Source organism: Temnothorax longispinosus, chromosome 10 (assembly GCF_030848805.1).
Source record: "Temnothorax longispinosus isolate EJ_2023e chromosome 10, Tlon_JGU_v1, whole genome shotgun sequence".
In the NCBI taxonomy this organism is placed as follows: Eukaryota; Metazoa; Arthropoda; class Insecta; order Hymenoptera; family Formicidae; genus Temnothorax; species Temnothorax longispinosus.
Window position 1 is genome coordinate 19,790,187 of NC_092367.1, and position 17,202 is coordinate 19,807,388.

The 17,202-nt window shown below is 37.9% G+C and overlaps 2 protein-coding genes, 1 long non-coding RNA gene and 2 other non-coding genes across 7 annotated transcripts in view; 2 read left to right on the forward strand and 3 right to left on the reverse strand.

Moving 5' to 3' along the window:
- The window catches only part of LOC139820734 (uncharacterized), a 193,473-nt gene extending 188,954 nt beyond the window's left edge, over positions 1–4,519 (reverse strand). For 2 of the 3 annotated variants that reach the window (XM_071791208.1, XM_071791207.1), the window contains exons 1-2: positions 3,972–4,519; positions 204–640 (exon numbers count right to left, since the gene is read on the reverse strand). In XM_071791208.1, the coding sequence (XP_071647309.1) occupies positions 204–244 (41 nt within the window). In that variant the 5' untranslated portion in view covers positions 245–640; positions 3,972–4,519. The remainder of the gene's footprint in view (positions 1–203; positions 641–3,971) is intronic. The other variant, XM_071791205.1, reaches the window with a different exon arrangement.
- LOC139820763 (uncharacterized) lies at positions 3,266–11,186 on the forward strand. Its single transcript, XR_011734106.1, has 5 exons — positions 3,266–3,883; positions 5,046–5,305; positions 5,849–5,984; positions 8,263–8,471; positions 9,662–11,186. It is a non-coding gene; the product is annotated as an uncharacterized lncRNA (long non-coding RNA).
- On the reverse strand, positions 10,739–10,811 carry Trnav-uac (transfer RNA valine (anticodon UAC)). The gene has a single exon. It is a non-coding gene; the product is annotated as a tRNA-Val (tRNA).
- A 528-nt stretch (positions 11,187–11,714) lies between the features above and the next one.
- Trnad-guc (transfer RNA aspartic acid (anticodon GUC)) lies at positions 11,715–11,786 on the forward strand. The gene has a single exon. It is a non-coding gene; the product is annotated as a tRNA-Asp (tRNA).
- A 383-nt stretch (positions 11,787–12,169) lies between these two features.
- LOC139820753 (CD63 antigen-like) lies at positions 12,170–15,675 on the reverse strand. The gene is made up of 5 exons (XM_071791263.1): positions 15,463–15,675; positions 14,776–14,964; positions 14,157–14,324; positions 13,495–13,704; positions 12,170–13,233 (listed from the first exon to the last, which is right to left on the reverse strand). Exons 1-5 carry the CDS (start codon positions 15,523–15,525, stop codon positions 13,171–13,173), a joined length of 693 nt encoding a protein of 230 aa, XP_071647364.1. The 5' UTR covers positions 15,526–15,675; the 3' UTR covers positions 12,170–13,170.
- Positions 15,676–17,202: the final 1,527 nt, after the last annotated feature.

Sequence of the window (17,202 nt, forward strand, 5' to 3'; positions counted from 1 at the left end):
ATTAAAAATCCAATAAATATATTTTTAAATGTGTTATAACAACAGATTATACGAATTTCGGAATGAATAACTATAAAATATTTATGCCCGATCTTTTTTCATCACCCATGATGTAAATGGGAAGTTTGCCTAGGAATCTGTTCGATGCAGGTATGATATAATAAATATATCCTTGGCAACAGGCCGAGATTATGTTCACTTACCTTTTCGATGGCTTCCAGCGCCGCTTCAGCACTCCCAGCATGAGTAAACCGACGAAGGAGAGGCCTAAGCGCCAACGGGCTCCGACTCGCAGCTATCGTATCAAGAACCACCACCGGCACTACAACCGACCACTACCGGAATCACACAACCACCGGACAACTTCGCCGATCTTCCCGAGGGATTCTCTCTATCGCACACGAGTCACACCATGATCTCCACCGAACGAGAGTTCCTTTTTCCGCGCGCGGTCTTTAGTCTCTCACGTCGCGATGATCGATCAATTTCCCCGATAGTCGACGCTCGCCGATTAGATGGATCGTCGTCGCTTAACCCCTTCGCGAAATCACTTTCAGTCACGACACGATGGATCGCGTTCTGCAGTTTTCAAGCAGCTTCTTATCATCCTCGTTACTGCACGCCCTTACTTACCGGACACCTTTAATCAGAAAAATAGCAACGATGCTTAAAATCGCTGAAATATAGACATTGATATACATATTTAAAATACATCGATGACAAAGACGTTTACATAAAAAAAAAAAACAATGAGACGATAACTTTCGATAAATTTTCGAATTGTTTAAAATATTTTAAATATTTCAAATACTTATATTTAATATGATTTAATGTACATTTTATATTTATATACATATATTAGTGTCTCTTTGTGATACACATAAAAAATATACATAATCCATATTGATTAAATTCTTTAAAAAAATGTATCACACGCGATTGCCACCGCTCTCTATATAAGTAAACCACAAACCACAAATGTTATTGCAGCTTGAAATTATATCGCGCAGCGTTTGTAAGGAATAATATTGTTTCTCGTAAAAGATAAATTCTGCCCGATGGTTTACGGCGCTTTGTTTTGTCTCGATGGAAGTTCAATAACGAATAACAATCGTTCCACGTGCACAACCGTTAAATATACAATTTACATCAAACGTTACACGAGAACGACGATTCACTTTTTCCGCACTGCAGCATTATGAATGTGCGTGTTATACGATGCAAACTCGCACAGCACGGTAACGCAACACGGTCGCGAAGATTCTATTTGCCATTCACAAAGGATCTCATAAATAATAAAGCACGTCGCTCGACAAATATTTATCCCGCTTCCGGGCTCGCGGAATAATTTATCACCCTTCGAGAGAGAGCCAGCGTCACGTCGACGTCGCGAAGGAAAATTTGATCGATAACTCAAACGCTCGCTCGAAGTCCTGAGTTTAAGTCGGTTTAAATACCGACGTGTGCTCCTATCTGAATATTGAGAATCGTTTTTACATCTTCGTCTAATTAACCGTCGGGAATTGAGCTGACGCGTCGCCATCGCGCGGAGCCCAATGATTAAAGATTGAATTATAAATCACGACCCTCTAATTAAGACGATAATTAATCGATAGTGCTCCAGAGAGACGGGCACCTTTTGTCGGCTATAAGCGAGGAAAATTCATCTCCCTCACAAAAACTGCCCCGCCTTTTTTTCTAAAAAGTAACAGCGGTTCTTTTTTTAAGACTGGCTATTATCCCTATAATTTATTTATCTTACAAATCGTAAAAATAAAAATGCTATTACTTTACTGCGCGGACAAGGTTCCACGAGAAACACTATTAGAAACAGATCCGTGTAATTAACTTAATAGCATACTGCATTGCTCGAAAGAATTTAATTTGATTTTTAATTACTTGGAAATTTGGGAAAATTAAATCGTTGAATCTTCGAATATTTGTCAAAGTAATTTTGCGCTTTAAAAAACAGATATTTACACAAAGTACGTTAAATTTCTGCAACATGTGAGATGCTGCAAATTCATAAATTATTTGAAGCAACAATCTGAAGCAAGTATAAATAATTATTCTACACAATGTACAGTTAACAAGCGTGATTGTGCGTTGTGCAGGCAGCAAGTACGAAAGCGACGCAAACGTCGATTTCCGATTCCTCGATGGGAAATGACGTTTAAGCCGGTATTACTCGGGTATTAGAGTGACCTTGATTTGCTTTCTGAGATTATTGGTTTGCGAGCGAATCACGATCAATGCGGCTGTGAGCGTCCAATTGCCGCGAAATTGCATAACCCGTGCTCAAAGGCTATTTCAGGCTTAACCGCAGTTGTACGCGGGGGTAAGGTAGAAATGGACAAATCGATATTTTATTTGCTGTGCGTTCAAATCACGTTGACAAATGACAATGAGAGCGTGATGCGCGACTGCAAATAATACGATCGCAAATAATAATTTTGCCAGTGCAGGTGGATAGATGTTAAAAGGGTATCGTGGAATATTAATGAGCGTCTCGGGAAATTGTTGTGTAATTTAAATCATATATTTGGGAAAATGCAAACGCGAACAATATGTCGTAAATACATTCAGTCGGAAAACAAATTAAAATTTCAAATTATTTAAAAATCAATATCGATATCTCTCCGCGAGAGATATCGTTAATCTCTCGGACGATAAAAAATATATTTTTTTTTTTCACATATTCTTGGCGCGAATAAAACGGACCGTATCCCATTATTACGGTATTTACTTTCTAGTTCAGCGAATCGACTTTTATCGCCAATTATTGCATGCTGATTAAGTCAGAGCGGCTTGCCGTTTAACGACGTTGCTCCACGACATCCGAGAATTATTTTTAGAAAGAACTTTCAACCCATTAATGGAAAATACTGTCGGAACATTATCGTTAATTAAATTCTCCAGGGATCCTTGTGCGGAAATTCGCTCCGCTAGTTAGTGTTAATTTATTAATTACAAAAAAAGACGTTAAATCTATTCTGCTATTATAATGGCTCGTAATACGTCAAATATCTCGTTATCTATCATCGTTAAACCTTCATATATCTATCATTGACCGAAGATATATCAAAAACCGGTGCTATGCAATTATCGGGCTTCGATACATCAAATTTAACTAAATCAATTCAAAATGGCCACCGAACGAGCCAATATGGAATATTCACCCGCTGCAACGTGCAACATTCTACGCGCCCCGAAAGAGACGAGATTCGATATTCGTCGTAATTCGTAAAATGTTCCACTTACTTTCTCACGTCGCTTCCTCACGTCCCTTCGCTCGAAAATTCGAACGAAACACTTGCCGCGACGCGTGCATGTTCAACGATCCCGTTACGCGCATTATTAAACTCGCGATCGCGGCGGCATTCAAGAGGCGTCCCGAACATTCATAAAGACGTGTCGCGAAGCAACAGCTCGCGAGCTACCTCGCATCCCCGCCTCGATGCACGTCGATTCCTTTCCGAGGATCTAATCGACGAGGCACGTAGCAAAAATCACATTCGGCACTGTGTCGCGTCACCTGCCGCCGCGCTGCGTCGCGCCGCAACCGCAACGAAGTTGGCCGAGAAGCGCGAAAAAGCCGGCCGCGGCGCCATAAAAATTTTCAAACGCGGCGACTCTCCGTCAACCGCCCACGTCGGAATCAAAAGTTGGCGGCTTCCGAGAACGTATATACGTACCGGCTCCGGGCTCCCAGGATCACGGGACGATCAATAATCGCGCGCGCGCGAGAGTTTCGAAACTGGAGCATCGCGCGCGTCCTCGCGAGACGATATCGGAGCCTCCTCGGCTCTCCCGGAGTCGGCGGAAGATCCGCGGGACGATTAGCCGCCCGCGCGCGAGGATCACGTGACCCCTTTTCGAAACGGTAAGCGAGTGTGTAATCGCGTAACGAACGGCGCGCGGCACTAGTGGCGGTTGGCGGTGGGAGCGGAGATATCGATCGGTTTACTCACCTCATTTTTCGCCGGTTCCGGGTCCAAGGGCAGCTTCCGGCTCCACCGCCTCACGAGACGAAGATGACGGAGATGACGCGCGGCGCGATCGACGATCCTCCTGCCGATGCTGTCGTCACGGCCGTCTTCCTACGCATCTCGATGCTGCGGAAACAACCGTGTGTGCGTACGTGCATACGTGCGTGTGCGTGCGTCGTACGACGAGACCCGTTTCTCGAAATTCGACCCGGTGACCGCGATTCTGCGCGACGTGCGAACGGCCGGACGGACGGACGGACAGACGAACAAGGCGAGCCGATCGCGAGAGGCACAATGCCGCGCGAGCGCGAGAAGAACGCACTGGCGACTGGCGAGGAGAGAAGAGTTGATTACTTACTCGCGCGCGCGCGCGCGCCCGCGAAGCGACAGGGCGACGAGACAAACCGACCGCGCGCCGAACTCGAACTGACTGAACTGACTCGCTCACTCGCTGGTTCGCTGTACGACGACACGCGCCTCGCGCCCCTCTCGCCCTCTCTCTACGCTACCGGCTGCGCGCGCTTCGCTGCTCCGACTCCGACTGCACTACTCCGAGCCGGACCCCCCACCACCCACCACCGGGGCTCTCCCCACTACGCACGCGCTTACAGGAGTTACAGGTGCGGTGAGCGGCGAAGAGCCGTCGCGCTGCCCGCGCGGGCCCCGCGCCCCGGCTCCGAGCGAATTCCGAGAAATACGTGCTTCGTGTAATTCCGAGTATCGAGGGGCCACACGGCGTTTTTTGTTGATGTTTTGAAACCGTATTGTCTCGCTCGCTGCTCGCGACTCGCGACTTGGCTGGCAAATACGAAAAATAATCGACGAAGAGAATATTCAGCGAGATATCCGAGATATTTTAGCTAACGAAACGCGGAGAGAAATACACATTTTAATATTCGATAAACGGAAGAGAGATTTTTGGGCGTAAAAAGCAATTAAAGCATCTTGAGATCCGTGTCCATATACCTAGAATAGATGTATCGCAATATCGTTTCTTTTTCCCTTCCTCCTTTTTCTCGAAATCTTTATCCCACGTTATCGAGAATAAACTTTCAGCCCAAGTGTCGCCGTAAAGATCTTTCTGAAACTCACGTACGTATTTTACGTATCACGGGTGTCTCGAGGCGTAGAAAGCGAATCTGCCCGAAAAGATGGTCGCTCTCATTCTGTCTCTCGCATATCGCGCTCGAGGGTCGGGGGAACGAAGATCCGTCGCGTCGGTTTGTTCGCAGAAGATTTACTAAGTTCTGCGTAATAAACCACGCTTCATTAATGCTGCGGCCGGCAGACAGAATCGTCGCGACGCAAGGAATACTGTAAGTATGATTACTTTTTTGGGAAAGATTTAGTTTTTTACCTCGCCACTCGCCACTCGCCACCTCGCCCACCTCGGTCACCTCGGAGCTGTAAAAGAGCCGACAAGATGGCTAAAGATTTCTCTCGTCTTGAATCGTGATACGTTAACGAGTTTTACTCGCCACTTATACGAGCCAATAGGAGCGCGCGTTACAAGTCGGCGTCGTTGACGAGCGAAGTTCGTTGCAGTTCGTTGTGAAGTTGCTGCAACTATTGCGTTGCGTACGTTCATACGTTAATCAATTGCAAGATTCTTCTACGGTCCTGTCCGTCCTGTATATTACACGGCTAGTCACGGTATTATTAGCTTTATTACTCACGTCTTACGCTCGGAATACCTGAATATCTTAACGCGCACGGCGCAAGAGATTTATTAAAACTCCAACGCGCATTAATCCGATACGGCAGGTAAAATATATGTATGTACGCGGCTTTGACTCGAGGCTTCGTGCTGACACCGAAAGCTTCCGCGATGCAAGATGCAACATTATTTCTTTTTTCAGACGCAGCGAAGTTGCTTCGGCAGGGTTATCTTATCGCGAGCGATCTTCGCTAATGCATTCATCGTGCCGTCACGGCGACACGGAAAATGAACCCCGGAGCGGCCGTGCGTTAAATCCATAAAAATCCATAAAAATCGTAAGTTTCTAACCTATATTAGCAACTTTGATCGCTCGTTGAATTTTTGTTTCAAGCACGTCGCTCTGAACTAACATGCTCTGGACAAGGCTCTGGACGATCGTATCGTTATGAAATTTTGTCAATAACAGAATTGCATCTCGTTATGCGACGCACGTATGCGCGCGGAACGAACTTCGGGCCTGCGTTCTTGCTTGTCGTTCACGTATTTCCATATAATTTTGTTATTTAGGGAAATTTCATTAAAGTAGCCCTCTCGTCATTATGATACGATTGTATAATATCGCCGAAAGGCCCGGCGCCAGGCGATAAGATAAGATAGTCAACGTATGCCGCATGTGTTGCATTACAATAAAAATTATCTGGTCAAAGCACTTTGCGAAACTGTGTGAAAGATATGCCACTAAATTATCGTGTCTCATTAAAGCGCGATACACAAGAAATATTTTTCTCTCATTATAAAATTTAATTCATTGACATTATCGTGTTATCGATCGTTGACTGTTAATGAATTATAATGTAAATTCATGTCGCGTCGCGGTATTAAACCGATTATGAGAATTTCAACCGAACTTGTGGCTCGCGCGTAATTGCAAATTGCTGCTTCTTCCAATTATAAGCGGTTCTTACGATTCTGCGGTCAATTTGTCGGACACATCGGTATAGCCGTTTGTCACGCGGCGCAAAATTAATTTAAATGCGACACATACAACGTGTCGCAAAGGCGGCATGTACGTGTCGATTCTCGGACATTTAACATCTGTCCACTCCATGCATATGCACGCGTGCTTTATACGCACCTACATATGCAAATCCACGTGTTTATCTCTTCGCGGTGTCCACTTGAAACCGCGGGCGAATAACCGGGGCTATACAACTTGTGACAGTAACCAAACGGACGGTTCCGCGTGTTTCATTTCGAATACCTATTTACGGAAATTTCTATAATTACATTCCTAATCACATCACGGAGAATATGAAGGTAGTTATATAATAGATAGATCTATTATAATCTATTACAACTGTCTTTAATCTTCTAGAAGGTGATTATAATAGATTACGTCGACAGACAGAGAGCTTTATCTCTCTTCTAAGATTATTGCAGAAATAAAATTTAATAAAAGAGGATTTTTTTTTATAAATTCGCGCAATCGTTCCTTGCAACGCGAATGCATTTGAGCTTTCTCGACGTGTTTCACCACGATGAGCGTGTTTCTCCGCGAGCGTCCGTCTTTTTAACGTGCATATTTTTAAATTCAAATGAGATCTAGCCACGAGGATAAGTCTCCGCGTGCCGTCTAAATCCGCACGCGGAAACGTCGTGTTTAACCGCTACCGTGGCTAATCGGCGCGCGACGTGCCGCGATTGTCTCAACCCCGTAGTTACCCCCGATTCGCGTTCGCATTCTCGGGACTCGGCACCAGTTCGAGTTCGAGCACAGCTGAGCCGACGCTCGCGGCTCGACGAATGCATCGATTTCTCCCTCGTTCCCGTTGCGCCGGGAACGAGGGAATCGTTTTGCGACCCCCCCGTGTGCAGACGCGTGCATCACGGCTCCACCAACGCCGGGCACTTGCCAGCATCCCTTCCCATCCGAACTCGATTCCGCGTGCTTCGTCAAGCGGAAGAGTTAAAACGGGTGTCGTTCTTCCGAAAACGTTGACAACAAAAGGAACCGTTCGCGTCTCTGACGCAAAAGAGATCGTCGGTAAAGAGATAATTAAAAAGAGACAATTTTTATTATTTTTCGTGCCGCTTCCGTTAAATGACAACGATTAGTCTGAAAAGTTAAGTAGAAAGAAGTAAGTTTTTATTGAAAATAAAAATGTCCTCTCTTTTAAAACGCGGATAGTAGATCTGAAATTTATCATATTTCTCGTAAGATTTTGATGCGAGGTTGATTTGATATAAATTCAGCACATAATTAATGTACAATGGTTAGAGTAGTCTCGTAAGAATTTAATGCAGAATAAACTTTCGTAGAAATTTATTAAGAAATTAATTTTGTGAGAAATATATTTTACTGGTGCATCATTCGTAGGATTATGCAACGATTGAAATTTTCTGTCATAAATTTCGTGATCGCGTTTTAGTCTTGAAAAAAAGGGAGAGATCGTTTTTCATCGGAAAGGAGGATAGGATCAAAAAATTCGGGGTCAAGTTCAGTCTGCATGAATGATGGACCGAAAGATGCCGCAGGTGAACGTCGCCGATAGCCGGCGACGTTAACGACTGCAGCAGGACTGGTTTATCAAGATTTCACGGTCTTTCGTACAGGTAGTCCCCTGCAGGACATACGCGAGCAGCAGCAAGGATGAAAGAAATCGAACGGATCGAGTGCTCGGTTGTGAACCCATCATTGAAACTGATCGCTCTACGCGGGAGGTATGCCGCTCCTTGCATCTTATTCATGAATGATTATCTACTTCTGAACACCGCGCGTCTTCAATAGCCCACCTGTGGACTCGAAATAACACTGTGAAATCGTAAGTACGAATCGTAACTGTGAATCTCGAAGCGCATTGTTTTTTGAACTAAGGGCAATATTTTTAGCCTGATATTACTTTAAGCTTGATCTTAAATTTAAATTTATAAATACTATTTTAAATGTATTATCCTAATGGGGGGAAAATTTCGGATCTGTAGTTAATAATTTTTGAAAGAGACGCTGTCTCTAATGCTGTCTCTAACTGAGATGTGTTAAAAAATCATATTCTCCTAATTTTGAAAAATTAATATATTTTTGAACAGTAAATATGTCATTAACAATTAAAATCAAAGATTTGAAAGAGATTTACCGTCTTTATCGTCTTATCCGAATTTCAAGTAAAATTTAATATCAAAATATTCTTGTTTTTGTTCTTTCAAGTAAAGTTGTTATAACTTTTTATATTCTTTAAACTTTTATTACTATGTTAGTTGTACTATTTAAAGTCACTTTAGTAATTTAGAATTTCGTGTACTTAGGAGATCGAACCCTGAATTCCGAATGACCCTTGATGTTATTTCTTGCTTGCAAGAAGATATCTCGGCAGCTTTGCTATCGAGAGGGTCGCCAGAAAAGTAAAATATTTAAGTTCTACTGAAAGTTTTATGCTTCTCATTCTGAACTCGTCAGGGACTTCTATGACTTCTATTATCTAACTCTCAGATAATAAAACTTTTAAGTTTAAACACAGAGGAATCTGTTGCAAATCTTATTGCAAATAGATTTTGTAGAAATTAAAATAAATATTAATTTCCTTTATATCGTTTCGTACAAATTTTTATATGTGACTAAGAATTAATTAGTATTTAAATTTAATTAAAAATTCAATTAGAAAGTATTTAGCAGAATCTTTAAGCTGACACTTTTTCTGTCGGTATATTGTTATAGTATGTCTTCTCAATAAGCCATTATATTTCGTATAAAATAAAATTTCGTTGAAATTATGGTATTTGAATATCCTTGGCAACTTAAGAGAAAATTCTGCTTTAATATTGCAATTTTATTGAAATTGGATTTAGATTTAAATTGAACGAATGACCTTAACGTGTACGTCACTCATTTTGAGATCGATCATGATTGTACAGTATGACGTAGGGAAAGGGTCAGGCGGTAGTATTGTAGGGTACGACAGGAAACCGAAATTGATATTCGGTCCTCTCATTCGTCTTGTCATGTTTCTCTTTATAGGTATTCAAGTCCCAGGAGAAAAAAGAGAGAGAGAGAGAGAGCGCGCATTGAGCATGGTTCCCTTCGAGTCCTTCATTCACTGTCTTGCTGATCTCGTACCATCTGGTCCTCCACCTGTGCCCAGCCAACTGTTTCTTTGCCAGTGCAACCAGAGCAAGTCCGGTTTCAATCTCGGACCTCTTTCAGCATTTTATCTCACGACGACAAGGTAAAGTAGCGAGTAAGGTAATATCGGTGTATGTGTAAAGACGTCCATGTGTCGTCCGTTGTTTTATACAAGACAAAATTTCGCACTTTGATATCAAACAATCGAAGGCTTGAGTGTGAGAGTCATTGACTCCTTTTGATAAGAAAATGTTGACGAACGATTACACAAAGATTTCTAGATGTGAATATAAATATTGAATGCACTTTTATTTTACAATCAGCCTTTTTAAGCCATCAAGAGATCAGAATTTGCAATGTAATAATTTTTCAATTTTTTATAAAAAGTTTTTTATAAAAGATTCCACAAGTGACAGACTTTTTTCACAGATTACGTGCAGGAAGATAAATTTGAAATTTAATGTAACGCTAAAAACGTCGTGCTTAATCATAAAATAATAATTAAACATTAGCTATATATTGCTTCCTCTTTTGTGCGTACTTCGTAGAGTTCATACAATTGCAAATTACCTTTGCAAATTAATTGAACATAAATAAATAAACCTTTTAGCTTTTTGTCGGGATATCCATTATTGCAATATTGCATTACAATTTCGTGTTATGCAAACTTTGAACTTCCCTATGATCGTTTTTAAGACAAGAGAGTAAAAGACAACAAAGTAAATTTCCGCTGTGTTGTTCTGAAAGACTTATAATTGTTATATTTTAATAATAAAAAAGTTCTTAATTATATAGCATACTACTTAAACATTATTAGAAGCATATCTCTGCGCAGAGTATGAATCTTAAAAAGTGCTTTTATATTTAAAAATTGATAAATAAATAAATCCTTAGTTTTTCCTAGCTTTCATATATACTATATTCGTAAAGTTTCCAAAATAAAAATATTACAATAAAGAATAAAAATATAAGTGGTTCCGGCCGGGATCGAACTGGCGACCTTCTGCGTGTAAAGCAGACGTGATAACCGCTACACCACGGAACCTCAGTGACTTCCATTGATTGTTGCGTCGATGACTAGGAACCCAATTTTAATATACAATTTTTATTCTTATATAATCCCGCTACCTAATACGAATTTATTCAGTTAAATGAAATATAATTATTTAAGGGTTATAAGCAACAAAATTATTTCTATTTTATTAATTTCCACGTTATTTGTACTCGATCGATAAATCACGTGGCTTTGTCTCGTGTCGTACAGATGGCAACTGCGATCTATACGTATATACGTCAAATGTGAATTATTAAATTTTATATAATTTTTCGATTTTATATCTTTTCCTCTATTTAATTTTATATTTGATTTGAACATCGGCACTATAATTTATTTACCATTTTAAAAATGTAATAAGAGGAATAAAGGGGGATCATTTTTAATAACTTATTTTATTAATAACTTATATTAATTTTATTTTATATTTTAATATAAATTGTCACCAAGTGCACTTGTCTTGCTTTTTTTATATTTATATAGCAGAATAGAAATTAGATTTTATAATATAAATTTACAGGATTTTTCTATACATTAAATTATACATATATATATAAATCATCTTTCTTACACATTAAAATTTTACAATTATCTTTTAAACAATTACTATTTTTTAATCAAATTAAATAAATATTTTTATTACAAATGTGTATACGACTTAGTGGATTGGTACTAACTACAAGAATTTCGATTTTATCGGTAATATATATAAAAGTGTGTTAGACATATTTGTCATATTAGATCACATCTAATGTGATGAATATGTAATCACAAATATATGGCACGTATAAATAATTATTACATAAAAATCTATATTCATTATATCTTACAATTAAGTATTCCTTAAAGTTGATAAACCATGTATTACATGAAAAGTTCATCATGACACAAGAGTCCTCGGTAGTATAGTGGTTAGTATCCCCGCCTGTCACGCGGGAGACCGGGGTTCGATTCCCCGCCGGGGAGATTTTTTTTTTCTCTTGTACTATAATTATGCAACAGTTACCTTTGACTTTTAACTATATAATAATTTATTTAATAACGTGTACGTTGATAAACTATTTTCTTTAGGGAAAAATTAAATCAGCACAAAGATATCTAGTACTTGTAATTGAAAATTTTGCAGTTGTATATAACGTTTCCAAAAAATTTTATTGTTAAGAAAAGCAATTTTTTAAATTTAGAGAACGATTTGTCATTAAAGAAAATGTGATATGTAAAACTGGAACATCTCATGAATGTGTTCAATATTCTAATATTTAATTCAGAATCCTTTGTCATTTATATGAAAAAAGAATAATATTCTGTAAATATCAGAATTGTGATTTATATCATTTAAATACACGAAGTATATCTTATAATTTATTTTTGCAGAAGGTTTACAATCTTGTCTTACTTATAGAAAATATAATACGTTATACGTATAATAGACAAACTGAAAAATAAATATGTTGAATTGAAGTGTCTATAGCTACTATTGTATATAGGAAAATGACAATTTACAGCTGTCAGTGTACCGAAGATAACATATTTGTTGTAGGAATAGGTATACTACATAAAAACATACGCTTATACAAGCTACATTTGCACTAGGCACACATTTATACAATCATAATCACACAAATAAATCGATCCTTTAATAGGAACGAATTAATTCAATCAATAATACATACAATAATATATAATAGTAATTATATATTATACTAATATGCTATAATATGTTATAAATACCGACACAATATACACACCACAATTATATTTATAATTATTCTACGTTTCTCGATTTTCTGATTCTTTTCTTGATTCTATGTTTCTTGATTGGTTACGATATATTCTATCTATAATTATGAATTAACACTTTGAGGAACATTATTTTTTAAGTAAAACTATCTCATTTTGATATACATTTAAAAAGAGAGATCATTCATATTTTTTTAATATTAATAATATTTTTTGTGGAAATATCTTTCTAATCTCTACAATGGATACCACTCAATTACGTAATACAAAAGCAGAAGGATGGTATAATTATAAAATATAAATGATGAATATAAATATCGAATAATTATCGAAGCTTGAATTAGGTCCGTTATTGTGCTGCTATGAGGTGAGCGTAAAAAACATCGCGAAAAATCAATGCGCAATATTAAATAAATTAAGTTAATAATCAGTTAATGAGACTCTCGTTCCTTGACGATCGAATATAAATGTTTTAAAAGGATAAATATACATTTTTTAGCTCTGTTACTGTTAAGCCGATCATAATTTTAACGTATTTTTTAATTTGACGAGACAGCGAATTTTGCAGCTTAGTCTGATATAGCATGAAATTAAATTAATACACTTCGTTTCATTTAGCGCTTTCTCTTTTTATGGCCATGGAGAGGCAAACAGCAAGGATTATACCGGCAATCTGTAAAAAGAAAAACATTTTTTAAAATATCGCCACAGTAACTTGAACGAATTTAAATACAATTTACATTTTTGTTACAATGAAGAGTTATATAATTCTTAAATCGAAAAGTTTCTTTCGTGTTTATTTATCTTTGCTTATTATGTGTTTTATTTAAAACCTGTTTAGCTTTACCGCAATAGAATAAAGTAAAGTGCGGACATGGCACCGGCTTAACGTATCCATGTAATTAAAATATCTTGTAAACTAAGTTTTACTCGCCTCCACAAAAGCAATTCCGATGCCCACACCGATCATGACTGTGGCGCCATTCTGAACTCGCATTTCTAACTTGCTGAAGCATCCTTCATTATATGCATTAGATATCTGACATATCTTTTGCATATCATCAGCGCAACAGGACGGCGGGATTTGTCCAATAGTGGGGGTTTGAACCCAATCTCTGGGACCGTCCACGCCGCAACATTGTAGCTGTCGCATGAACAAATAAAATTATCAATGTATTAATCAAACTTAACCAATTTGTAAAAAATTAAACAATTTAATGCTTAATTTAAATAAGTCAATAATTAATTCTTTTTTTGTCATTTTTCTCGGCACCAATGCAAGATAAAATAGTTAATCAAGCTAATTTGATTATATAATATACATTTTACAAAACTACCTTTGTGTCAAAGTAGGATAAAGTAATTTAAGATATAGAACTCTATACGACAGTCAATGTTACAGTAGTCAATGCACTTGTAATACTGAAATGACTTTAATTGCCTATTTGCACGCGATGACTATTTCAAGTGACCTAACCCATCACCATTATAGAAATCATTGTTTTCTTAATAGGACGGAAGCTATACTATTTCATCACCTCACTTTTGTATCGACAAATCCATTACTATGTTACGCTCCAGATTCAGTATACTGACCTTTTTCTGCACGTTATCCCAAGCTTGCTTGTCGACTTCCGTCGTATAGTTCTTCATCGATTCCTTCAGGGTACTCTTCATCGCCATGCTAAAATCATTTTTAAACACTGCCGCCGCTATGCCCACCGCAAGCTCGATCACGAAGATTATTAACAATGCGGCCGCAAACTAAATTATGTTTAATATTAATATAATTAATTAAAAATTGCATATAATTGTAATTTATAATTATTTATTGATTTCATCGTAAAAAAGATGTATTTAAAACAGAACGAAATGAAGATAAAGTGGTTTGAAATCACACATGTACAGTTTGATATTTGATATTAAATATGCGCGAAACGTTCTGGAAACCTCCGATCTTTAATTTTACTTAGGCTTTTCAAAAATTTTATTTTAGATAAATTCAAGTACATAAAATAATCCAAGATTTTGTTATTAAGGTCAATGTCAGAATTTTAGAATATATTCTGAGGAAAGCAAACTTTCATAGATAAACGGTTTATATTACCGTAAAAAAATTAAACTTTTAATTATTTCTATTATTTCGATAAATATTTAACATAAATTAAATTTTGTACTCAAACTGTTTAATTATTCTGTTGATTTCTTAACTTACCGCAATCAACATGTTGTAATGCTCCTTTATTGCTCCGTAACATCCTAGAAAAGCTATGATGAAAACGATAGATCCTGCAACTATAAGCACTATAGGCGGTGCCATTATCCTGCCTTCCACGAAGTGATTAAATTCGCCGACATCTGCCAACACCAACGCGCCGGCCACAATAATACCTATGCCAGATATCTGGAAAAATCAATTTTAGCAATTGTACGTATTTTTCTTCGCCCTCAAAATTGTCCTTCGCACTATCTTGATTTTTCCAAGAGTAAAAATAAAACGAGTAGAATCAAAATTAAATAGAAATTTATATACATATACATATTTATAAAGGCACATTTTTAAATAAATATTTTACGAAAATAGTTTTTATTAATTGATTAAAAAAGGGAGAAATAAATTATATTAAGTAAAGTGCAATCTTCCAGAAAATTATACTATAATTTAAAAAACACGTTTCACAAATAACCGAATCTTTTTGCGCGCCACTTTTGTATCTGAAAGTATCTTGGATATCCTCAGAAAAATCCATAAAAATCGGGTATGTCCGCAAAACCTCAGAAAAATTAAAACGTAAAGAATAAAAAAAAGATATTTATTATTTGAATCACTTTAGAGAGAAACACACTTGCCGCCAATACTATTTTCTCAAAACCATTATCGCTTCCAATTCAGTTTACTCACCGCGAAAATCATATTAAAGATGAAAAGGATGTATTTGATGACGTTCATTCCGCAGGACTCCATGATGTATCTATCTATCGTTAAAATTGATTAAACTTTATTACTTTGATTTTATTACTCCGAAACGACAATTTGCGGGGACTTAAAAAGTCAGACACATAGTCAATCGGCTTGTGTTTCGTGCGACGGCCGTACGCTCAATGGGAGCGATTTAGGTGGTGCGCTCTTGTTTGAGCCTACAGGGAAGGTTTCGATCGAAATCCTCGGCCTCGAGGCCGCCGGCACGAAGGTAGTCAGGCGGGAATATAGTTTCCAGGTCGAAGTCCTGCGTTAGAGATTCGTTATTGGTCAGCGTTCTGGCCGTTTGGATGGCCGTCGATGGTAACCATAGTCACTTGTTCTCTGCCGTCAACCTAAACGAATTCTTAGAAGTCTTAAAAAATACACCAATGATACAATGCACTGTTTACGAACGTAACTTTCCTTGTCAAAAGCGTCCTACGGTCAAACCACCCTCCGCTTCGAATTGCGGTGTTCTCTTTTATTTATAACTAGCTGAGACCATCAATCTGGTAGCACTCAATTTATTCGTTCCCATCATAACATCTTCAAATTTGCTCGAAATTAACTGCAATTCTAGAAATTAATCTACGAGAAAATTTCCTCAGCGGACTTGATTTTATGGCAATCAGATGAACTTTGCAGGTTGACAAGACGTTAATTGCCCCTGTTGAATCTTCATATTTGTGACTAAACTAATTAAATATTGGTAGCTTTTTTTATTAAACTTCTTTGGGCGTAAACGTAATAAAGGATTCGTTTTTTTGAGATTTTATATTAACAAAAGGTGCTAGTATTGGATAATTTAAAGCAATAACATTATTTTCAAAAATTGTTGCTTTAATTAATATTTGGCTACGTTACGCAATTGATTAATCAAAGGCAGTTTGTACTGCCTAAAGAAACATTTTATATGTTCTCTTTTTTGTATTTATCTCATTTAATCACAAAATTTTGTTAATGTAATTTTTTTCATACAAATGATGATACTGCATATGCAGTATCATCTCATTCAATTTATGAAATGGTAAAATGTTATTCCATTGAACACTTCAATTACATTACATTATCCAAATGCATTATTTCACGCTGCATTGCGAGCGAAGCGTTCTCGATGGACGAACGCAATCCGCCATAATTTTATCGAAGATCAGGCAAACCGCGCGTGAGCATCGCGTTAAACGATTGCCGCTCGCAGTTCAATAATGTCACATTATTTACATATGTCCGGTATAGAACGTACAAAGTAGGTCACAGGCAAGTTTACAAGCAAGCCGACCAGTTTTCGTTTTCGCGATTCAATCCGTTCGATAAGCATTTGCGTAGTACGTTTCTTCAGTATCAACTTCTAGAAAAATTCGAGCGGTTCGTTTCTCGCATGCAGTTGGGATTCGCGCAAATTCGCCATTTCGTGCCGTGCTATGGATACGTATATGGGTTAATGAGGACATGGTAAATATAGTTATCGCGCTCATTCCACTGGTGGCTGCACCTGCACGTAATGCTACATGCATAATGATAACACGCCACGATTTAAAGTTCAGTGCTGCACGACTGAAACATCTTTTCTACTCTGCTCGTCGTGTACTCCGTATTCGCTCGGTATTTACGCAATAAAGTCTATAAAGTACGTCAATATTGATACTAATAAATAGTAACATATTAATTTAGTACCTAATA

Coding starts and splice junctions, on each gene's coding strand:
- LOC139820753 (XM_071791263.1), bottom strand. CDS start 15,525: ATGGAGTCCTGCGGAATGAACGTCATCAAATACATCCTTTTCATCTTT. Junction 14,965..15,462: donor TCTTTAATATGATTTTCGCG/GTGAGTAAACTG, acceptor TGATTTTTCCAG/ATATCTGGCATAGGTATTAT. Junction 13,705..14,156: donor GGGATAACGTGCAGAAAAAG/GTCAGTATACTG, acceptor TTCATGCGACAG/CTACAATGTTGCGGCGTGGA.